General features: G+C 52.0%; 2 protein-coding genes and 1 long non-coding RNA gene across 3 annotated transcripts in view; 1 reads left to right on the top strand and 2 right to left on the bottom strand.

Moving 5' to 3' along the window:
* KRT84 (keratin 84) lies at nucleotides 1–14,385 on the bottom strand. The gene is given in 12 exon segments (XM_089921580.1): nucleotides 1–1,649; nucleotides 1,651–1,844; nucleotides 3,365–3,400; nucleotides 3,866–4,082; nucleotides 4,586–4,819; nucleotides 5,746–5,841; nucleotides 6,316–6,376; nucleotides 6,985–7,193; nucleotides 8,436–8,975; nucleotides 8,977–9,120; nucleotides 14,161–14,261; nucleotides 14,376–14,385. Coding segments are annotated over 12 exon segments (2,166 nt in total). The 3' UTR covers nucleotides 1–1,325.
* LOC111173715 (keratin, type II cytoskeletal 75-like) overlaps nucleotides 13,430–24,291 on the bottom strand; it is a 21,727-nt gene continuing 10,865 nt past the window's right edge. The window contains 7 exon segments of the mRNA XM_089920755.1: nucleotides 13,430–18,441; nucleotides 18,444–18,461; nucleotides 18,981–19,012; nucleotides 19,238–19,463; nucleotides 21,022–21,142; nucleotides 23,373–23,540; nucleotides 23,608–23,703. Coding sequence (XP_089776881.1) covers nucleotides 18,233–18,441; nucleotides 18,444–18,461; nucleotides 18,981–19,012; nucleotides 19,238–19,463; nucleotides 21,022–21,142; nucleotides 23,373–23,540; nucleotides 23,608–23,703 — 870 coding nt within the window. The 3' untranslated portion in view covers nucleotides 13,430–18,232.
* Nucleotides 21,871–23,163, top strand: LOC111173972 (uncharacterized). Its single transcript, XR_002644336.2, has 2 exons — nucleotides 21,871–22,183; nucleotides 22,290–23,163. It is a non-coding gene; the product is annotated as an uncharacterized LOC111173972 (long non-coding RNA).

Genomic DNA, 24,291 nt, shown 5'->3' on the forward strand with positions numbered 1-24,291 from the left:
CCTGCTTTAGTTGCCAGTTGCAAACCCAGGCTGTCACCTGGACTTTTGACCAACCGGCTATAGATTGAAAGTTTCAAAGACTTCTCCTTGGCTTTGATTAATTTGCTAGAGTGGCTCACAGAACTCAGGGAAACATTTTACTTACTAGATTACCAGTTTATTATAAAAAGATATAACTCAGGAACAGCCAGATGGAAGAGATGTATGGGGGAAGGGTGCAGAGCATCCACGTTCTCTCCACGTGTGCCACTCCTCCACATGTTCACCAACGCAGAAAGTCTCTGAATCCCCCAGTCCTTATGGGGTTTTTATGGAGGCTTCATTACATAGTCAGGATTGATTGATTGATTCAACCTCCAACCCTGCTTCCCTCCCTGGAGGTTGCGGAGGGTGGACTGAAAGTTCCAATCCACTAAACACATGGTTGGGTCTCTTGGCCCCTGCAATGATCCCAGAGGAACTGGGGGCAGGGTGGGACTTGGGGAACAAGTGAAGGATTTCGCCCTGGTAGGGAGGAGGCTGGAGGGCAATGCGTGGAGAGAAGTGGGCTGCTTGGCATTTGTTTTCAGAGCTTTTGCTATATGTCTCGTCTCCCTTGCTGAGTTGTGAGCCCCTCCAGGGAGGGGCCTGAGCGCTCTTTCCTCAGTACCTCCTCTGTCCCAGGACACCAGCCTCTGCCCTTGGCAAGTCCCCAGGGGGGTGGGCTAGTGGAGTCTAGGAGGCAGGCTCCCCCATCCCCAGTGTGATTGGGAAGGAAAGGCCAGAGTCCTAGTGATGCTAGCTTGGCAAGTTTATTGAAATCCCAGCAACACAAAGAGCAGTACAGGCAGGCACCCACCCCAGCCCAGGCCTTCCTGGAGCGTGCAGACATAAACCCCCCTGCAGTGAACAGAGTTGGGCCTCCCTCACACCACCAGCAGGGGCGTGGACTGTTGCAGGGTCCATCTCTCTACCAGCACCCACCCACCTCTTGGACTCACATGCCAGGGTTACACCAGCACCCCAGGAAGAGAAGCAGCTAGGATCTATGCCACTCGGAGAAGAACCATCTCTGGGGACTCAGGGATCCCTTGGCCCACCAAAAACGGTGGATCCTTCTGGGTCAGGAAGAGAAGGAAAGGACCTTCTCCTGCCAGGGAAAGGAAGGGGAGGGAAGCAGAGGACGGTGGCTGAGACACCTGCTGTGTGGACAGCCAGCTCTCCATTCTCTAAGTTAATCCAAAGCTAGGACCAACATGCTGATTTTTGTAATTGCATTGAATCTGCATTTCTTGAGGTCTTTGGGCTGGGTGGTGAGGAGTGACCCAAAGGAAGGAAACTGGGAGTCAGGGAGAGGCCAGTCCGCTGGGGCTGTGGATGGAGCATCTAGGTGGTGAAAAAAAGCCCCCCAGAGGACACAGGCCAGGCAGAGCAGCCCTTGGCTTCTTGGCAGGATGGGTACCTAGAGCGCCCTCGGCCCAGAGTCCGGGCACTTTGGGGACAGAAGCAGAAGCCGTGGAGATGGTTCTTCCTGGTCGGTGGCTGGCCGGCGCTCGGTTCGAGGTGGTGGTGGACACGAAGTGGACGCTGGAGCCGTGGCTGCTGAAACCGCCTTCAGTGGGCAGCAGGCAGGGGACGCTGGGGGCTCAGGTCTCGCCCACAAGCACAGAGCTCCCCTCCCCGGAAGCCCGCGCTCAGCGGGTCCCCACCGCCCACGACCTGGGCCCCGCCCACATTCGAGCTCCAGAAGCCGCTGGACCGGTTGCTGCTGCGGCCCGAGATGGTGACCCCGCCGCGGGAGAGGCTGCAGGTGGTGACCAGAGGCTCGGGCCCGCACACCAGGCCGCCCCGGGAACTGCTCACTGCTGTGGGAGGATGAAACCCTCAGTGAGGCTGCCTCATCCTCCACCTCCCACTGGGGGTGGGGGGAGGGACGGGCGGTGGCAGCAGGGGAAGTGGCCTGGGTCCGAGTAGTTCCTACTGTCTACATAGTCAGTACCCACTTTTCCCTTCTCTTGTCTGGGTGTCTCAAAGGCTGTGACTCCACTGAAGTCAAACATTCGGACTAAAATGGAAGAATTCAGCCAGTTCCCCAGGTGTTGGCCTATAGCCATAAGTCCACCACCATTTATAACGGCCAAAGTCAGGTTGGGTTGAGTGAGGCGGGTAGTGATCTGGGTTACCCAGCAGCTGTGCCAGTAGCTTCTATGAAGCCACAGGGCTTCTCTCCTCCAATGACATCATGCTCCTTGGCGGTCCCCACATTGCCCATCAAAAAGGTAGTCCTGGGCTCCCCTGGTGGCGCAGTGGTTGAGAGTCCGCCTGCCAATGCAGGGGACACGGGTTCGTGCCCCGGTCCGGGAAGATCCCACATGCCGCGGAGCGGCTGGGCCCGTGAGCCGTGGCCACTGGGCCTGCGCGTCCGGAGCCTGTGCTCCGCAGCGGGAGAGGTCACAGCAGTGAGAGGCCCGCGTACCGCAAAAAAAAAAGGTAGTCCTTCGTTCCTCCTGACCCACTGATGGCTCTGCTCTCTAGCCCTCTGGTCTTCACTGGGCACACCTCCATGACCCAGGACGCTAATCTGATTAAACCTTGCTTAGACCAGCCCCCAGGGTGGACGGCCTCCCTATCTTCCTTCTCCTCTCACCAGAATCCTTCCCGCCATCTGTGACCCACCCGGTTTAGCATACACAGCTGTGTATATTTGCGCTTTTGGATCAGAAATCTGGGTTTGAATTCTGGCCGTGCCACTGACTACCTTTGTGATTTCTGGCAAGTCCTGTATTTTCTCTGATCGAGTAAAAGGGGGTTGTGCGTGCCTATTCCTCCCCCCGGGGTTTTGAGGATTAGGTTGACGGTGGATAGGACCCATCTCAAGAAGATTATAATTCTGGAGAGGAGGGGCTGGGTCTCACCTTCTTTGTGTCCCTACCCTGCAGAGCCCAGCACAGGTCCTGAGCGCTTTGTTTGGTGGCTGTAGCCGCAGCAGCAGCAAGGGGACTTGCGTTTAGCCTTGCCATCCCCTGCCATCAGGAGGGGAGGGAACTCCCTGGCATAGACCTTTCCATTCCTCCTCTGGTCTTTGCCCTCGAAGGACAAGACCACCCAAAGCAAAAAGGCTGACTGTCTTCTGGAACCCTCTCCCACCTACCAGGCCCTGCAAACCTTTGTGATTGCTTAGCTCCAGGGAGGAAGACTCTGGTGGTGTCTCAGACCTCAGCTAAAGGGATGCTCTCAGTTTAGAGGCCAGATGGTCCCTGCTCCCCTGGATGTCATGGCCAGTCTGGCCATGGGCTCCTGACCCCAATGTGGGCTTGAGTTTAAAGGACATTTGAAGGGCCCCAGGAGAGAAATGTGTGAAGAGGAAAAGACTGAAGGTTCTTACATATGTCTACTGGTCCAACACCTTCATAGATCCTGGAGAGAGAAAGAAACAAGTTCACAAGGTGTCATTCCCTGAAAACCTAGGTGCTATCAGAGGGCTCAGTGGACCAGTGGTTCTCACCCTTGGCGGCACAAGCATCAGGGAGCTTTGAAAAATGACACGTTCCTAATCCCTGCCCCAAAACTATTGAATCAAAATATCTGAGGGAATGTCTTCTTCTTTTCTTTCTTTCTTATTTTAAAACAAGCTAACCAATCAAGCAGAACTCCCTGTGATTCTGGTGCAGCCCGTCTACAGGCTTGCACTGAGAGGCACAGATCTAGAGCCATCTTCTAAACCCCTGCCAAGGGCAAACCCGCCTAAGGTTTGCAGAAAACATAGTTACCCCTAGAGAGTGCCCATTTCAGCAATTCTTCATGTAGTTCCCTCCCCCACTTAGTCTTTCTAGAAGCCGGAAGTCTGACCCCACTCCCACCTGCTGCACTGAGAGCACTTAGTGGCTCTCCTCGCCTTCCAGCAGGCGCTTATAGGTGGCGACCTCGATGTCCAGGGCCAGCTTGACATTCATCACCTCCTGGTACTCCTTCAGCTGCCGTGCCATGTCCTGCTTGGCCTGCTGCAGGGCAGCCTCCAGCTCCGCCAGCTTGCACTTGGCGTCGCTGAGGGCTGCCTCGCCCCACTGCTCTGCCTCGGCCACAGCGGCCTCCAGCTTGCAGTGCTGGGGGGAGGGCAGTTTGCAGGTGGGCTTTGGCAGGGACTAGGGGATCCTCAGGTCAGACTAGAAACTCTGCCCCCTGTGAGTGAGCACATGGCATGGTGCTAAGCCAGGGATGGAGCCTGTGGAGGATGCTTTCCCAGGGATTGTCATCCTGTAGTTTGACGTCACCAGGGAGCAGAACATTGCTTATCGTCCATTTCTGTCCTCACTGATTTTGCACTTACTGATCTCTGCTGCTCTAAGACCAATGGGGTCCAGAGAGTAAAGTCATTCTTTCTGCCTCACCTTCCCCTCTAAGTCAGCCCCAGGTCTTTCCTTCTACATGGGAGACTCTTTCCCTGGTTCCACATTTTCCTCCCCCAGGAAGTCTTCCTGGACTAATTCTTTTATTCCTATGTTTCTGGGTCCTGGTGGCCTCCCCCACATCTTCAGACTTGGGCTCCCCAAAGCTTGGGGCCCTGCCTGTCCTCCCTGTGGGGCTTTTTCTCCTTTCTTTCGCCCACCTGAGCCTTGGCGTGCTCGATCTCTGCCTTCAGCCTCTGGATCAGGCGGGTCAGCTCATTGATCTCATCCCGAGTGTTACGCAGGTTGTCACAGTGTTGGCCAGCTGTCACCCGCATCTCCTCATACTGGGCCTCGATATCGGTGATGACCCCATCAAAGTTCAGGTCCCGGCTGTTGTCTATCTTCACGATGACTGATGTCTCAGAGATGTGTGACTGCAGCAACTGGATTTCCTGCGTTGTAGGATCAGCGAGACAGATGGGCTCAGAGTCCCGTCAGTGACCAGGGCTCTGCCACAGGGTCCCCAGGATGCGGAATCGGGGGAGAGAGCATTGCTTGTTTGTTCAGAGCAAAGCAATGGGGCAGATCATCCAAACCAAAAGCAAAGAAAAAGAGGTGGCCCAGAACCGTTTCAGTTCGACTTTAAACCCTTGTTATATACTAGGAGATATTCCTTTAACATCTTAACTTCTTAGGTGACTATTAAAACCATGGGGGCCTAAGGACTTGGTGGAGAGGAGTGAGACCATGCTAAAGCTTAAACTTCCTTTGGCTTATCCACACAGTGGCTGTGCCAGTCTGGATCATTGAGAGCTGACAATATTTTAGAACATGGTGGTCTAGGAATTCCTATATCCCAAGTCCTTAATAGAACCAGGCGTGGGGCTGGGGGAGGGCTGGGAACTGGCCTGCAAGGTGAGGGCCCCAGAGGGAGCTTTCTTCAGCCTTTCCACTCAGAGCCAGCCACTTAGCTCTGATTGGGACCGTTCCAGACCAAACAGAAGCAAAAGATCGCTAGTTCATTTGACTAATTAGGTAACACAATTTTTCTTACATCTCCTAGAAAATCAGTTTTCCAGGGTCTTCTCATCAGTAGATAGGAAGTGACATTCCTAGACCCCAGTCTTGAGATTGGTCAACAAGAAGTTGGCTCATGGATCCAAGGAGTTGATTCATAGACCTGAGTGAGGCTGCTGAGAAGCCTGCTCCCCTTACCTTCTCCACTTGTACATACATCAACATATAGAGGATATAGATTTGATGGGAGGAAAGATGTATGATACCAAAGGTTAGAAAATACACTAGTCCAGTGAATCCCCCAGGGAGTCCAGACCACACATTGAGCTCCTTGGATAGCTCAGAGGGGATGATCACTTACCGCCATGTATAGGGTTTTCAGGAAGTTGATATCCTGAGTTAAGGTATCCACGTTGGCCTCTAGATCAGACTTATTTGAGAAAGCTGTATCCACATCCTGTATCAAAGAGAGAAGGATAAAATGCTCATTACTTGCACACTGTTTAACCTCCCCACCTTGGCAGGCTCTGGAGGTGGGTGGGAAGACCAGGCCAGTTCCCACAGGGCCAGGCCAAGTGGGACAGATGGGAAAGTCATTGGGTGGAAATACAGCTTAGTGACTCTTGTTCTTCTCCCTTATATAGCATGAAACCCCCAGGGATGCTGGACATTTTCTGATGCTTATTTAGCGGCAAGAAGAGTCTGGATAATCCAAGACTCTTCAAATGTCATCCCTTCAGACCTCTGCTCTCATGAAGACCCAATCCTAAGTCACTGGAGGCCAAATCAGAACTTCGAAGGGAAGCGGTTGTGACCTTAGGGGGTCCGCTGTGTGCGAGTATTCACAGGGCTGTCCGGGCAGTGTCCTGGAGTTGCGAGAACATTTGTCTGTCTGGAGGAGAAGTTTGCCTGGGCCTGTTGCTCTCCTTACCTTCTTCAGAGCCACACACCCATTCTCAGCGTTGGCCACGAGTCCCACCTCCTCTTCATACGTGGATGATAAGGATGAAGAGGGTGAGTCCTCACTCTGAACTGAGAGCCGATTACTCCCAGCTCCCCAGTTATCACCTCTTGTGACCTCTCTGCTCCGTCCAGGAGCCTGGCTCCCTGTTGCCATCTGCATGTTTTCATCCACTCTGTCCCATCTTTAAGACCTTTTATGAGTCCACAGCCCTTGGTTTCTCCAAATCCCTTTTACTTTCTCAAACTGGATGTGGGGTCTGAAAATCTGGACCTTTGCTGGGCTCTTCTGCTGGAAAAGCCTGAGGGTCACTGCACTTAGAGGAAGTAGGACCTTATTTGTGGCCGGACTTAGGCACTGTTCTCAAAACCAGAGAGTTTCTTTTTCTGGGGTCAACTCACCCATGCTCACAGGCAGGATTAGGGACAACCATGCCCAATTCCAAGTCTCCTTTCTCCTCAGGACCCATGGAGGGCCTCCTCCTCCCATACATATCACATCCCCACCCCTGTCTTCAGGCTGGGAATTGAAACCAGCATTCAACCCTGATCCTTCCGGCAGCTCTCATCCAAGCTTGGCTGCTGCTTTGGGGACCAGCCCGTGCCCATCCTAGGTCAGTACAGTCCAGCAGCCGCTCACTTCTTCTTGAAACCCTCAGGGACATCCTGCATGTTGTTCCTCTCAGCCTCCAGCCGGGCCCGTTCGCTGTTCACTACGTCCAGCTGTCTCTGCAGGCTGGTGATGTAGTTCTCGAAGAGGGGCTCCGGGTTGCTCCTGGCATATTTCTGCTCTTGGAGGAAGTTCCACTTGGTCTCTAGGAGCTTATTCTGCTGTTCCAGGAACCGCACCTAAAGCCACAGGGGCAAAGACATGGCAATTGAAGTGCTTGATATAGTTACCTGTATGTCAACGTTGCTCAGATGGCCAGAGGTGACTTAAACCTGTGGTGACATCGTTCCCCCGCCCCTGTTGAATTTAGCTCCTCCTCTAACTCAGTAGAATCTGGCAGAGCAGGTCTGCAACCCCTCCTCGTGCTCAACCAGGCTTATCTACAAACAGAAGCTTTGGAACCAAAGCTCTTCAACCATTTCCCTTTCAACCCTCTGAGAAAGGTGAGGGCTGGTTCACTGGAAAGTTGGAGATCGATTCTACCTGAGCTGGGGTTTGCCTATATCTAAAAACTGATTTCAGCCATCCCTAGCAGGGAATGAGGAACAGAGTAAAGTACATTGGGCTGGGAGGTGGTGTTAGGAGGTGGGAATTCTCAGGTCATAATTCATACCCATCACCTCAGAAATTCCATCAGCTGAGACTTATAGAGCTGGAGGGGAACATAGAGGCCATTTGCTCCAACCCCTCATTTCGGAGTGAAATGAAGCTCACAGAGGTGAGTTTCCAATCTCAGACACAATAGAGCATCCCCACTTCACGGAGACACGGTCTGGGGTTTGGGGCTGTGTCAGTTCCACCTCCCTGTTCCTCTCATCAGCCTGAAGACCAGTGGCCACCAGTGGTCATTCCCTACTCTTTCCCTCAATCTAGGCGACTCAGCTGAAGCTGGATATCCCAGGTGGGGGAGGGGTATGAATTCTTTGCTTTGTACAAAAATTACTCAACTCCATTCTCCATTTCTTTAAGCCTGAATAGGTGTGGCCACTCAGCCTCAGAAACCATGGAAACTTCAAAGAGAGCATGAGGATCTCAAAGGATAAAACCTCTTAAACCTGTACCAGCCAACACCTGGTGGAGGTGTTAGTGTTTCTAGCCTGTTTGGGAGATATTTCTAAGTGACTAGGTGGTAGGTCTTAGTTTGTTCAGATGCCTTCAGATTTGGCTGGATGTTCCTCCTTCCCCCAGAAGACACCACCACTGTCTTAATCTATCCCTCTATGCAGCGCTTCCTCGGGCTCGTCCTGGCTCCGCAGCAGAGTGACCCAGAAATCATACCGCCATGTCTTTGGCTGGTGCCTGAAGGATCTGGGGTCAAGGTCGATGCCCTAGGTCTGGACCAGTTCTTCTTAAGGGAAAGAACATCTCAGTGCATTTAGCTCGCATCATCCCAGACCCAGAGGTTGAGCTGTCACAAGTACCTTGTCGATGAAGGAGGCAAATTTGTTGTTGAGGGTCTCAATTTGCTCCTTCTCATCCTTCTTCACCCTCTGGGCATTAGGGTCAATCTCCAGGCTGAGGTGGGTCAGCAGGCTCTGGTTAACAGTCACTGCTGTGATGGACGGGGCTGCTGGCACTCCAGCTCCTCCAACTTGGTAGCCAAAGCCAGGGCCGCCAAAGCCATAGCCGAGGCCACTGCCAGCTCCAAACCCCAGACCAGCACCGCTCCCATCACCAAAGCCAAAGGCCATCCCACTGCCAGAACCAAGGCCAATTCTGTAGCGGATGGGCCGAGGGCACACAGCTCCTATCCGGGGTGAGCACGATTCAAACGTGATGACACTCCGACTGCCAAAGCTGCTAAGACCCTGGAAGCGGGGCCCACTCCTGCAGGAGACAGAGCTGGCCCGGAAGTGGTTCAGGTTCTGGGGGGGCATTGCTGAGCAAGAGCTGAAGCTGCCCACATGGCGACCAGAGCTGACTGTGTCAGAGCGGCAAGATGTGATGGTGTCCTGGGTGAGAGGCAAGCAGCGACTGCAGAGCAGGGGGAGCTGGAGCTGGGAGGCCCTCTGAGGCCAGTGGATCCCTCTAAGCACTTTTATGTGTGTGGGGATCTGAGGATTGGCCCCATAAAAATGGAAAAAGCCATTTGGAAGCATTTATGAGCTTGAGTAGTTAGCAGAAAATCTTCCAGCCTGCAACTTCCTTCACAATGAGTTAATCTCAGACACACCTATTTTCCTCAGAATCAGGGCCATAACATCAAACCTATAAACATTAAAAACATATAAACACGTAAACATTATGGTCCTACTTTTCCCACAAGTCCACCACTATTGCCATTATGGGGACCTTAATTTGCTTTGGTCATAAATCCAATAGACTTTCCACAGTAAGTGTGGCTAACCACCAGAAAGTTAGGATGGTAACTGCTCCAGCAAGAGGCTGCAAGGGATGCAGCTATACAGATAACACCCTCAATAGATGGGGGTGTGCAGAAGACAGGCAGGGTTTTCATAGCTCTAAGTAAGAAATGATATGGTAAGAATACAGTTTGTTGCATTCCTGTAGGAGGATTAAACAGTCCAAAAACATTTTGCAGTGTTTTATCTAACCTCTATGATCTGATTTGACTGTTTACATAAAAATTGAATTGTCACTAAAGCTCATTTGGGGTAGTGTAGATACATGTCTGATTTAAGACACTCAAAGGAGATCCATTCATTCATACATTCATTTATTCATTTGACAATTACCAGTTACTCTCTCTCAGGTAATGTGCTTGGTGCCGAGGGTACAGAGATAAAAAGATGGTCTCTATCCTCCTGGTGTTGGGGGGAGATTAATCTTGAGGACTTCTACCAACCAATACTTTTGTGGCATAGTTTGAGGCCAAAATTCTGTATGATTTGGCCATGTATCTGTGTGGAAAGTTAACCACATAATTTTGAGCCCCCAAAATACACATTAGGGCTGATCTATAGTCCTGCCTATGCAGGTTCCTTGCATTATTGATGAATGTTTGGTTAGGAGGGAGAGACACCAAGCAATAAGCATCTGGGTAGGAAATGAAAAGTTCTAAGTCACTGGATATCATTATCATTGTTAATCAATATCGCAGGTATTTCAGGACCCAGAGACAGATGTTTGCCTTTTCTATTCTAGAGAGTGAAATGATTTGTCCTACTCGTCTGTGCCTGGGGGAACTTGTGCTTGACTAGATGCTCACTTGGGATTCTACTTGGAAGGGGATATGTGCTTTTCTCTGGAGCTATCCATCTCAGGTCTTCACTATTTTCTTCCATCCCAATCTCTATATCTTTGATTTCTTTTTCTTGTCTTACTGCATTAGCTAGGACCTCCAGTTTGATGTTGAAAAGCAGTGGTGAGAGGGGGCATCTTTGCCTTATTCCTGATTTTTGGTGGGAAATCTTCACGTTTCTTACCATTGAGTACAATGTTAGCTGTAGTTTTTTTGTAGATATATATATATATTTTGTCAAGTTGAGGAAGTTTTCCTCTGTTCCTAGTTTACTACTGTTTTATACAGACCCAGCTATCAGGTGTATGTCTAATGGGAGAAGCAGAAAAATAATAATAACACAATACTTCTTGTGAAGGTTGCATGTGACCTCCAGGTTGCTAAAATCACTGGTCCATTCCCAGCTCTCATTTAACTTAGCAGGATTTGACATAGTTGATCATTCCCTTTTCCTTAAAACAATTTCTTCTTTTGGTTTCCAGACACCACATTCTCCTGATTTTCTATACATATTACTGACTGCTTCTTTTCAGTTTTCTCAACCAGTTTATCCTCATATCCCTGACCTCTACACACCACAGCATCATTGGGCTCAGCCCTTGTACCTGTTCATGTCTTTATCTATACTTGTTCCCTTCATGACAGCGTACAGCCTCATGACTTAAATACCATCTTTCCACTGATGACTGCCAAGGTGTATCTCTATCCCAGGCATCCCTTCTGTGCCCCACATGTATATATATATATATATATATATATATATATTTATGGTACGCGGGCCTCTCACTGTTGTGGCCTCTCCCTTTGCGGAGCACAGACTCCAGACGTGCAGGCCCAGCAGCCATGGCTCAGGGGCCCAGCCGCTCCGTGGCATGCGGGATCCTCCCGGACCGGGGCACGAACCCGCGTCCCCTGCATCGGCAGGCGGACTCTCAACCACTGCGCCACCAGGGAAGCCCCCGCGTCTCTACTTGGATATCGATTAGTATCTCAACCTTCATCTATCCAAAGCTGTTCTCCCGATTGATTGTTCCTATGAAATATGTTCCACTTGCCAGGCTCACTATCCCTGTAGTGGCTCAGGCCAAAAATCTGGGAGTCATCCTTTATTCCTCAGCTCTTTCCATATCGCACATTCAATCCATTGGCAAGTTCTACCTGCAAAATATACCTGGACTCCTACTACTTCTCATCACCCCACTGCTACCATATTGGTCCAAGCCCATCACTCCTCACAGGGTCTATTGAAGCCTCCTTCCAGCTAGTCACCCTGCTTCCTCCTTTGCCCCTTCTGACTTTCCTCAACACCATAGTCAGAATGGTCCTTTAAAAACATGTCAGATCATGCCATTTCTAAGCTCATATGCCTCTGGTGGTTTCCCATCCCACTCAGAGTAAATGCCACACAGGACTCTACATAGTCTGCTCTCCTCTTTCACTGACCTCACTTCCCTCTATCCGTCCTACTGCTCACCCTGCTCCAGCCACCCTGGCCTCCTGTGTGTCCATCAGACAGGCAGGAAAACTCCTAATCAGAGGCCTTCCCATTTGCTGTTGTTGTTGTTTTTTTTTTTTTACTGCTGGGAACTCTTTTCCTGCAAATGGCTACATGGCCGGGTCCCTCAACTCTTCCAGTTCTTTGCTCATGGGTCACCCCCTCTTTAAAGACCCCTCCCCTGTGTACTCTCTATTCCCCCTCCCCGCTTCCTCTTCTCCTTAGCAGTGCTTACAGTCTGAGGTCCTTTCCTGCATGGATTTGCCTGTTTATCACCTGTCTTCCCAGGCTGGAATATAAGCTCCAGGAGGCAGGCACTGTTGTGTGTTTTTTTCCTCCTCTGTGTCTCCTGCTTAGGATAGCAGGGACATGTGGGAGGCATGCTATATGGTTTTGTTGAATGAATGAAGACACCGCAAAGATTAACAGCAGGAGGAAAAAGGGAGAAAGGACAGGGGGTGAAAGAAGAGGAATTTGGGCATTTGGCTTTGTAAGTATTTCAGGAAGAGGAGACTCTAGTCTCCAAAATGGAGAGGAATGACCCTGAGGAGGATGGTGCAGAAATCCAAGAGCTCAGAGAGGGTCAACCCAGTTTGCCCTCCAGCTCCAGCCTCTTGGGGTGTGAGCCTGGCTGCTTGGAGGAAAGGGCATCCCCCTCCACTGAGGCCAGGCAAGGGGATCCAGGTCACTGGGAAGGGGATGGGGGACGCCTGTGGAGGAGAAAAGGGGAGGGGAGCAGGAGGGATGGCATAGAGGACACCACTGAGTGTGCCAGGCCGGGAACAGAAGACTTGACACAGCCCTTGGAGTCAAATGGAAGTGGGTTCAATCCCAATTTTGCCATCAGTCAGCAGTGTGACCTTGGGCAGTGGCATGGGAATGGCACGGTAGTGGCACACCCTGGATGCAGGCAGTCAGGGGTGCGTGTCTGTAGAGAACTTAAAAACAACAATACACCCAACTAAAAGTCTGCTTGCCTTTTATTATCACTGTGCAACATTCGCCCTCCATGGTATACAAATGACCTGGGGAAATTGTTTAACCTCTCTAAGCCTCAGGTTCTTCATCTGTAAAATGGAATTATACCTACTGCACAGTATGTGCGAGTTACATGTGAAAATGTTTGGAGTGTATGCTGTGTGGAGCCTGGTGTGGTTATTGTCATCATTTCTTTCCCCCCTCCGTCCCCCTCTTTTTCTCTCTGCCCCCTTCCCCTCTCTTTTGCACAATCCTCCTTTCACTGGTAAGCCGTCAGTTCTGTTCCCGTCCAGCACCCCACCTGCTTCCCACTCCAGTGGCTGTGGCATCATTACCCCACCAGCCATTCCCGGGGCTGTCCTGTGGTTCAGCTTCCTTCAACCTTAACAGCCCAGGCGGGGTGGCGGTAATTGAGACCAGTCACGCATAACCCCTTTTCTGAGATGGGCTGTTGCCATCAGCAGTTTATACTTCTGAGGCGTTATTTCATCAGACAATGCAAAACACAATCCTCAGCCATTTTTTAAAGGGTGGCAGGTGGGGAGAGGGGAGTTGTCCTGGCAACTCTGGGCTGGGGCTTTTGCTGCTCTGACAGTTTCTGCTTCCTGTTGAGAGTTGGTCTGGATGTAATCCTGAGATCTGCTGGCTGAGCTAGTGTAGACAGATTGCTGGCTCATCCCGATGCTAACTGCTTGAGGCGGGGGGGCGGGGGGGGAACTGCTGACGAGGGCTTGGCGGGGAGGAGGGGATGGGAGGGGAAGGGGCCATCCTGGTTGGCTGAGCAGAGCTTGTGAACCCTGGGTGCACAGTGGCTGCACTGTGTGTGTGTGTGTGTGATTGTGTGTGTGTGTGTGCATGCCTGTGGGAGGGGAGGAGGGTGACAGGGAAATCCAGATGGTGAGAAGGCTTTGCTAAGGCCACCTTCTTCAAATGTTTCCGTTTAGCCTAGGGACAAGTTTGCACAGGAGAGAGGCACTCACTGGGAGGTGTTCACGCTGAGACCTGCCCTGGTGGGAAGGGAAGCTCAGGGGTCCCCCAGCAGAAGGAGGGGGGCGATGAGGAGAGAGCCCTCTGCCCTGTCAGACTAGTGATGCTTGGATAGAATCTAAACACCTCCCAGGAGAGTCAAAGCACCCCTCTTGCTTGAGCCCATCCCCACCCTTTCAGGCAGAATGATTTTTTCAGGTTTAGCCCAAATTCTTCACTTGCCCACACAGTTATCACCTGTCAGGGTGAAATGTGACAGGTGACCTGCTCGCAGGCGTGCAGGTCGGTTTGCTTCAACAAACCTTTATTGGGTGTGATGTGAGCCCGACATCAAGATTAGGTGCTGGGATACTTGCTGGGTGCAGCCCTCTTCCTTTTACCAGATTCAGTGATCCTAAGTACCCCTTCTCTGCCCCCAGTTCCATTTCTGCAGCCATTTCCCCCAATCCGAGCCCCAAGGGGAGAGAGGCGGTAGTGGGCCCACCTGGGGCCGCTGATGGGACTCGGATGACCAAGGGATCCTGGGACCCAGGGGAAGGGCAGAGTGCATCTGAGGGAGGGCACAGTGGAGCAAGGAAGGCTCTCCTAGGGAGAAGAGGGACAAGAAGTGGGAGACATTCGGGGGAGACAGACACAAAAACAAGGGGCTTCATTCAGGGTCCTCCCACCCGCCCCAGGCCTCTTTGGGCTGTTCCCCACCTGTCCTCATGGGGGCGCTCTGGGAAGGGCTGGGATTTGGATTCCCGAGGCCGAGTGGAATGCGGGGAGGCTCTGGCTTCCAGCAGTAGGCTCTCCCTTCCTTCCGAGAGCAGGGCGGGGCCTGATCCTCCCTATAGGTGCAGGGTGGGTCCTGGGAGAAACTCAGATGTTTGCCCAGGTAATGGAGGTGAACCGCCCAGGGAACCACCGGGAGGCACTTTTGTCCTGCCTGCCTAGAGTCACCTCCTCCCTGGAGAGAGGGGGAGAATGGGGGCACGGCTGCACAGCACTGAGGGGGATGCCTTGGTGGAGGCTCTAGAAGGGCGCGCCGGGGCCTGTAGCTCATGTCCAGGACTGAGCTGGGGTGCCCTCACTACTGGGATGAGTCTGCCTAGTGGATGGTTCCAGACAAGTCTCCCTTCCCCTGGGGCCTGGGCCACTCTAGGATGGGAATTCCCAAAGGGATGGTCGCCAGGCTCAAGCCCACCTCATTGTGAGGGTGGGGGAATCTTCTCTCCTTCTCCTCCTTTACTCCACTGGAGTGCCTCCTGGGCCTTGGGTAGTCATCTTTGGGACAGGGGTGGGTGGCCGGTTGTCATCTCTGTTTCTGCTGACTGCAGGCCAGGACATTCCTGTAGTTTTCAGAGTTTTCAGAGCAAGGAGCTTAGCTGGCTCTAGGGCCAGGTCCAGAGTGACAGGGCTTCCAGTGGGAATGGAGGCCATGAGGCCCCTGTTGTCCCACCCCCTCCTTCCCTGGGTGTGGATGTGCATCCCTAAAGTCACCGGCCCTCACCCGTCTGGCGCTGCACACTCTGGTTCACGGCTGCTGATCCCTCAGCCTGGAGCCCCTGCTGGGCTTCCTTGCTTCCCCTCAGTCCTGCTGGCCTTTGGGATCCAGCTTGCCTGCCCCCTCCTCTGGGGATCTTCCCAAGGCCTGTGACCAGGGTAGGACCCTCAGTTATGTCCTCCTTCACAATAAGCCTGACATCTGTAATTTCCTGTTCCGGGTCTGTACCCTCAGGTAGGCTGTAAGCCCCAGGGGCATGGATTGGGGCCAGGGCCCCATTTTTTAAAAATAGCTTTATTAAGATATAATTCACATATCATATAATTCGCTCATTGAAAATTACAATTCAGTGGTTTTAGTATATTCCCAGATAAGTGCAACCGTCACCCCAGTCCCTTTTAGAATGTTCTCATCGCCTCAAAAGAAACCTTTGGCTGTCCCCGCCACCCCATCTTCTCTTCCCTCCAGCCCACTAGGCAGCCACGGATCTGCTTTCTGTCTCTGTAGATTTCCCTAATCTGGAATTTCATATGAATGGAATCATAGAATATGTGGTCTCTGTGTCTGGCTTCTTTTCTCTCCCTCATGTTTTCAAGGTTCATCCATGTTGGAGCACGTATTAGTGCTTCACTCCTTTTTATGGCCAAATAATATTTCATTGTATGGAGAGACCAAATTTTGATTATCCATTCATCCACTGATGGACATTTTGGTTGTTTCCACCTCTTGGCTCTTGTGAATAGTGATGCTATGAACATTCACGTACGAGTTTTTGTGTGGACGTGTTTTCATTTCTCTTGGGTATCTACCTAGGAGTGGAATTGCTGGGTCACGTGGTAACTCTATGTTTAACATTTTGAAGAACTGCCGGACTGTTTTCCAAAGTGGCTGCACCAGTTTATGGTCCCTACCATGGGCTCTAGGAACTGTGTCTACTGTCCCTACTGGTAGGTCAGCCCTGACTGGGGCTGCCTTGTTCACCACAGAGACACCAGCCCTTGGGTGGTCTGACCCATAACAGATGCTTGATAAATATTATATTGAGTGAATGAAAAAGCAAGTGGGTGGGTTCTTTTTAATATGCTGCCCATAAGTCAGTAACCCTTGTCTGTTCAGACCCTGTCCTTGTGACCCTCTCTGTGAGCTTCTCTCTGATCTCCGTGCCTGGAATAATTACAAGTTGTTTTTCCTTGTCGCTTCCATTCTCTCTGGCTGTCACTGCTTATGACTCCTCTGTGAGGCTGAGAGGCACTCTAGGGTTCCGAGCATGTTGTAGTCACCTCTGTATCACCAGCTTCTCATGCAAGGCTTGGCACAGAAGAGATGCCCTATGCGGGGCTGTGGGGGAAGAGGAGTTGCACCCCAGCGCTCAGGAGAGGGGAGCCACAAGGGGGCATCTGTAGTGGGGGGATTGTTACAGGGGATCAGTGAGGCAACAGGGAGGGTATCAGGGCCAGGCAGAGGGTGGAACCGCTGCCACCAAGTCTCATTTCCTGGTCTTGGGGCTCCCGAGAGGGAGAGGAGGCTAGGAGGTGCCCCGCCCTAGCCAGTCTGCTGCCTATCTTCCCTGCTTTCCCCAGGCCTGCACCTGCCCTGCCTGGGGACCTGGCTGGGGAGGCAGAGCCCAGGCTTTGAGGCTGCCGAGTACAGACATGACAGACTTTCTCTAGGACATATGCAGGGGGCCATGTGGTGAGGAGGCCTGTGGGGAATAGGGCTGTGGTTTTTAACGTGGCAGGTGACTTGCAAACTATTGGGGTGTGATGTGCAGGTTTTAAGTGGAATTTGTATGGCTCCACACTCACTCCACAGGCCACTTGCCAATCATTCATATGTAGTTTTCCCTTTTGTATAATAACCTCTCTTTCCACTCCCAACCCCACACCCCGCACCAGCCCCCAGTTCCCCAAAGCTGCCCATCAGTTCCCCTTCAGCCTCATTGTCCTCCACAGAGCAGGGCCAGTAATCCTGATTCCTGTAGCCTGGGAACAGTCAGTTGATTGGCAATAGACAAGCCCAGAGGCTCATGGCAGAGATGTGGATCCCTGGGTGGGCAGGGCTTCTGCAGATGCAGCACAATTCGGGAGTAGGGGTTGTGCTCTGGGGAGGTGGGGTCAGCTCAGCACCTCCCCTCCCCTCGCAGCCCCTGAGTCAGGGCCTCCAAGTGTGCTGAGGCAGCCCCGTACCACTGCAGCCAGGAAAGCACATTCATATCAGACCCAAAGCAAGAGGAACTCAAGGGAGAGGGAGCAGGGCAGGGTTGGCTACGTGCAGAGGGTAGGGGTGGGGCTGATTCCTTTGTCCCTTTGTTCAGTAAATACTCCATGTCCCCTTGCCTTTGTGCTAGGCATTTCTTAGCCGTCAGCTGCCACTGTGAGCTCAGGAAAAAATGTATTTTTATAGCGCCAGTTCAACGCACCTGAGCAGGTAAATCTACTGCCCAAAGACCACCTCTTGATTCTGTGTGCTAACTGAGAGGAACATGGACAGGTCCCGAGCGAAGCTGAAATCCTGGCACTTGGCTTGGGAATTTGGAATGGGATTTGGGGGTATTTTCATGTTTGTAATAGTGCGTGTATTAGGTGGGTGTTAAAAGGAGTTCACTTTTTAGGCGCATGACAGACCGAGGTAAGAGAGGAGGCGAATGTCCCGGGGTCAGGGGAGGCTGGCTTTGTGGGGAAAGTTCCATGGGGCGATCCACAAAGCAGAGCTGTGATGTGCCCATTTGGCCTTCTCATGGGGAAGAGAAGTGTTTGGGGGCCATTGCCATTCTCTTGGCCGCACTAGAGCCTGACTGTCAGTGGTCCAGATATACGGCGGATGCATTTTTGTTCTTTGCATCCCACCCCGACCCCAGGACCTAGCGCAGGGTCTGCACACAGCTAAGTGAAAGGTGACTCTTGAAGATACCTGAGGGGCGGCTCACGGAGAAAACCCAAGGGAAAACTTCGATCAGTATAGGAAGGTGGGATTTTGGAACAGCCTTGTCTTCAACCCTGGTGGCAGGGGGACAACATCCAGGCTGGGGGCTGGTGCCCTGTCCCCTGGGCTTCTAGCCTCTGGGGCTGTACTAACACTTGTGGCAGGAGGAGCCACCCCCAGCCCCTAGCTTCATGCTGAAGCTCCACCTGCTTCCACAGCCCAGTAGCCCCTGGGGCTCACAGGGGATGTAGATTTCACTGGTAGCCATGATGCTGCAGCCCCTGCTGCTCTTGAGGACACTGGTGTCCCCTGGACAGTACATGGGTGTGCTGACCACACTTGGCTCGTAGAGGATGTGCCTTTGGAGCTGTTCACAGCTGCGGGAACAGGAAGGGATACTCAGGGCCCTGCCCTGAAACATCTCGGCCAGGCCAGGCCCCCACCTGCTGCAGCTCACTTCTAAGGACATTCCCATCCCAGCTACCAACTTCCATGTCTCTCACTCTGGCCACATAAAGTGCTTAGCAGTTCCCCACGTGTCTCTCCTCTTGCCCCAGAGCCCTATCTTCTGCTTCACCCTCTCTGTTTCTATTTGTCTGAGCCTGCTTCAAATCCTCTTTCTCCAGAAAAGCATCCCCTTGTCTATATGGTTCCTTGCAGCTTCTGGGCCCTGAAGCACTGGGACCACGCTGCATGTCTGCCCCTGATTCTCACTCCCATAGACTTGGGTAGCTCTGAGGGAGAGCCTTTCCATCCTCCAGGAGCTCCAGGCAAACAGAACTCTTCCTTTGGGGTGGGGGAAGCACGCTGAGGTTTGGGCAGGGGCCAGTGTGGTCTATTATGGGTCGATCAGCTCCCAAGACCCCAGAACCGCTGGGGAGGGCTCATCTACTCACACATCTTCACGGGCCCAACACCTTCATGCAGCCTGGGGGTGGGAGGCAAAGGAGACACAAGGGAACTGCATCAGAGAATGAGACCAAGAAGCACGCGGCACCCCACCGCTTCTGCCTGCTCCGTGCACCCTGTCAACGAGGAGGGCCTGTGGTCTGCGTGCTGTTTTAGATTTTCCACGACTGTGGGATGGGCAATGGCAGCAACAGCAAGCAGAGGGCAGGAGAACAGACATCCCTGGTGCCCATCCTTGACTGACCCGTGCTCCTCGCCCTCCAGCAGGCACCTGTAGGTGGCGATCTCGATGTCCAGGCCCAGCTTGGAGTTCATCACCTCCTGGAACTCCTTGAGCAGGCAGGCCATGTCCTGCTTGGCCTTCTGCAGGGCCTCCTCCAGCCCAGCCAGCTTGCACTTGGCATCGTTGAGGGCCGCCTCGCCCTGCTGCTCTGCCTCGGCTATGGCACCCTCCAGTTTGCAGCGCTGGGAGGAGAGGGCACAGAAAGGCATTACGGGGTGCCCTGGAGCCCTGGGCTGACTCTTAGAAGAACAGAGAACATGGTCGTTGTGAGACAATTAGAAACAATATATATTGGTCTCTTCCCCCAGTTTCTGGACAGAACGCCCCCAAACCTTGTAATTTCCTAAGTGATAAGCACACTAAGATCATCCTTTGTTCTAACATTTGGTCTTTGACCCTGGTTTCTGACACAGAGTCCCTAAACGCCTTAGAATTTCCTGGGTATTGGCAATGTCTTTTGTTTAATTAAGGTGACTCTAGGTAGGCTCCTGGATGGGGGCTGGTCACCAGAAAGACCAAGCCATGATTAGAAGCTGGGAATTTTCAGCCCACCCCGCAAATCTCCCGAGAGGGGAGAGAGGCTGGGAATGGAGGTAATAATTGATCATGCCTATGAGAGGAAGCCTCCATAAAATCCCAACAGTAGAGGATTCCGAGAGCTTCCAGGTTGGTGACCAGGCGGAGGTGTGGAGAGAATGGCACGCCTGGAGAGGGCATGGAGGCTCCACACCCCTCCCACATACCTTGCCTTATCCATCTCTTCCACCTGGGTGTTCATCCGTACCCCTTATCATATGTTTTTATAATAAAGCCGTAGATGTAAAGGAATCTATTTTCCTGAGTTCTGTGAGCGACTCCAGCAAATTAATCGAACCCAAGGAGGGGGGTCATGGAGACCTCCAATATATAGCCGATTGGTCAGAAACACAACCTGGACTTGTGATTAGCATCTGAACTGGGGGCAGCCTTGTGGGACTTGGGGGGCAGTCCCTAACCTGTGGGATCTGATGCTATCTCCAGGTAGGCAGTGTCAGAAGTGCGTTAGGTTGTAGAACACCCAGCTGGTGTTGCAGAACTGGTTAGTATGGAAACACCCTTCCCCCATATCTGGTATCAGAAAGTGTTGTGAATGTGATGGTGGGAGGGTAAAGGAGGGACACAGGAGGAAGAGTGAGTTTTTCCCTCAGTCATGGTTATGTGTCAGATTCAAATCTGCTGTGGGTTTCATCCTAGGATTGTGACATCTGGTTCCTCTGGGGGATGGGGACCAGTTCTCCTGTCTACAACACCTCAAGGAGATCTGTGAGCTTCCTCTAGATAAGCCAAGCAACTTCTTTGTGACTAATAGATTTTAAGTGTCTGCCTGGTCTTCACTAGCCTAGGAGAAGAGAGTGAGTCTGAGTTGATGAGCTCTGCGGGGTCACCTTGAATTTCAGGATCATAGAATTAGAGTCTTTGGTTGGAAGGGGCCTTGGAGAACATCTTTTCTATACTCCCATCTAGTGAAGCATCCTTGCTATTCCATCTTGATGCAGTAGGTTGCCTAGCCTCTGCTGGGGGCCTCACTGTTTCCTGAGCCTGCTCATCCTGCTGTGGGTCAGCTCTTCTGTAGACAGGGCTCGCTCCCTCTCGTGGGACACAGCGCAAGTTTATTCCCTCCTCAACTGGGCCCCCAGGGAGGATGGACCCCCCAACATCGCGACCAAGACCAGATGGCGGGTTACCCTGTGATGGCCTCATCTGGGCTTTGACATTCTCAATGTCTTGCTGCAACCACTGAATCAGCTTGTTTATTTCCAGAATCTCGTTCTTGCAGTTGTGGAGGTTGTCACAGTGGGTCCCGGCTGTCAGCCGCAGCTCCTCATACTACCACATAGGGAGGTCAGAACCTGGGCACCCACACTGTGGTCCCTCCCAGCCCCCTTTCCCACTGTCCCCCGTGTCTCCTCTCCTAACTTCCTGGGTCAGGTGCTTTTGGATTCTTATACTTGTTCTGTTCCCCATCCCCTATCCATTTCTGGTCCTTTTCTGGGCTATTCCTTATTCCTTTCTCATATTCCAGCCCTGAATCTTTAGGCTTATTAAATTCTCCTCTAAGCTCCAAACTCTCCAACTCTCTGTTTAGTGATTCTGTGTCTTGTCCTTTTCTCTCTGCCCTGGGATTTCCCTCCTTTTTTTCTCCATCCCTGCTCTGGACCTTGGAAAGAGATTCTGTGCTCAGCCTGGGGTACCTAACAGACCAAGGACTGAGGACACAGCACATCTGCCCCCACCAGGGTGAATATGTTTGTATATTCTCCTTCAAAACAATTGAAAACAAAATGCAATATTATCTCCTATCTTGGCTTAACACTTTTTTATTAAACTTTTGCTCATTGAATCTAATTTCTGAATAGTGTGTTATAGATTACATTAATAGATTTAAAAATTAGCCAACTTTGTATTTTCTGCATATAATGGATGGGAGCGTTTTGCATAGAAAATGCAAAACAAGATAAGCACAAGTCACTCTCTTTGGTTATTGTGAAAAAGCCTGTAGTTGCCCAACCAATACCCATTCTCCTCTTCTTCAAACAGAAGCCCAGATAAGAGAATATTTCTCAGCTTTCTCAACGAGGTGCACAGCCATTGCTGGGTAGGGCTTCTAGGAAAGCTGTTTAAAGTCAGAGATGATTCAATTGTCATGTTCCTTTCGCCCTCTCTTCTTCTGCCTGCTTGGAATGAACATGTGAGATTGGTGGTATCGCAGCCATCTTGGGACATGGGGCAACCATGAGGATTAAAGCACCATGCTAAGAATGACAGAATAGAAAACTAGAAGGAGCCTGTGTTCCTGATGGTAACATAGAACCCCAGAGCCACCTGTGGGCAGTCTACTTCTTTACTTTCAAATTATTTGAGAAAAAAGTAAAAATCAAATTTGTTTCAACTGTCATTATTATTATTGATTTCTGATCCTCACGGCTAAATGCAATTTTTAAATAATAGAGTTATCTTTCTGGTTCTAACTTAGGAGGATGGGAAACTGTGGTTATTTTTCCTGAGCCCACCTGACTGATGAATGGCCCAGGAGAGCAACTGGAGGAGGGGCCGGCTGGAGCAAAACCTGGCCGTGGGTGAACCACAGACTGAGTCACAGGGAGCTGACGTCAGGCCAGGGTTTGACACCTTGATCACCATGGATCTCCAGGAAAAGGGTAGAGCATTGCTTGGGACACTCCCTGGAGATTGGTACCCATTGCCTTCAGAAAAACGTCCAAAGGCCTCAGTGCAGCTCTGCAGATCTGCTGTGATCTGGCCCTGTTGTCTCCAGCTGCATTTCTTTCATGGTGCTTCCTTTCATGCTTCACCTCAGCCAGACGTCCTTTCCCCCATGCTTATGGAAATCATACTTGGCCTTCGAGATCCAGACCACGCCCCAGTGCCTCCGCCTTTCCAGACACAATTTGTTCCTTCCACCATCATCCTATTCCCTTGGCCTGCAGCTTGACCTTAGCGGCCACTTCATGCTACCTCGCATCTCAGTTTGGCTGGTTACACGTTTCTCTCCCGTGCACTGTAATTTCCTTGAGGATGGGCATGCTGTGACCCTTAGTATCCTCATGGTTCCACACACCCCAGTAAGGCCCTCCTTCCCTGGCCACCCTGTTGCAAACCGTATTCACACCACACTCCCTACGCTTCACCCTGATTTATTTTCTCCGTAGCACGTGTCCATCTAACATACATCCACTGTACTTATTTGTCTTGCCTGTCCCGCCCCTGCCCCTGCCTCTGGAATGAAAGTGACACGAAGGCAGGGATTGTTTGTGCTGTTCCCTGCTGGACCTCCAGCACCTAGAACGGTGCTTGGCAGACGATGGATGCTCAATAAATGAATGAATGAATGAGTGAGTGAGTAATAATGGTGCCTTTCACAGATAGGGTGGGCAAGACTGAGATGATAATATTTGTTAAATCAAATTGCCCTCAGGGACACCAACTGCCCTCCCAGCAAGGCCCTAATTACCTAAGTCTGGGGCCACCTGAATCACGGTTTCTGCTCCACTATTAGTAACCACCCCATGCCATTAGCCTCCTCCCCCGGCCCTGGTACCAGGCGGCCCTGGTACCAGGCCTCCGCTTGCGCTTTGCTGCGGCTGGCGATTTTGTCGTACTGGGCTTTGATCTGGGAAACGATGCCGCCCGCCTGCAGCTCCTGGCTTTTGTCCACCTTCACAATGATGGAGGTCTCTGAGATCTGAGACTGCAGCAGGCTGATCTCCTGGGTGTGGGGACCCTGGGAGATTGGCCCCTGGCTGACCACCTGTGGGCAGCATGGCTGCAGGTACCTCCTCATATAAGCTTTTCAGGAAGTCGATCTCCTGGACTAGAACCTCCACATTGGTCTCCAGGTCAGCCTTTATCAGGAAGGCTGTGTCCATATCCTGCGGCCAGAGAAGTGACAGTCGTAACCTGGGGCCACCCCTCTGCCAGCTGGGCCACCAGGCAAGGTGGTGGCAGGTGGCGGGTGTGGGACCCACCTTTCCTCACTTAGGCCTATGTGGAAGGGAAGGGGTGACAAAGCCAAGGATGGAGCGAGGGGTCCCCAGCCCCAGGACCCCATGCCTGGGCCTGGCATTCTGATGGGGAAGCATCTGAAGACAATGGGGTTAAAGGAGCCTTGAATGCATTCCTCAGAGCTCCCTATGGACCTCAGGCCAGAAAATACATCGCTATCTATGTGAGGGATCAACAAGATGATTTTCATCTCTGGGAGTTTGAGTCAGAGTCTTTGTTTTGGCTTTGATTTGGCATTTGCAACATCTCCAGCTTCTTGCGCAGGTGTAAATACAACACTTAACATGAGTTGGGAGGTGGAGGCCAGGTCAGTCCCTGTCCTTCTGCAAGGGGCGGGGGAGGCTGACCTTCCTCTCTCCCAGGGTCAGTGGGGCTGGCACCAGGGTCTGTGGGGTGGGCGGGCTGCAGGCACATTTGGACACGGTCCAGGGGCTGAGTGTCCCCAGGCCCAGTGG

This window comes from Delphinapterus leucas, chromosome 11 (assembly GCF_059928025.1).
Source record: "Delphinapterus leucas isolate spDelLeu-1000000601 "Yukka" chromosome 11, BTC_Dleu_Yukka2, whole genome shotgun sequence".
NCBI lineage: Eukaryota > Metazoa > Chordata > Mammalia > Artiodactyla > Monodontidae > Delphinapterus > Delphinapterus leucas.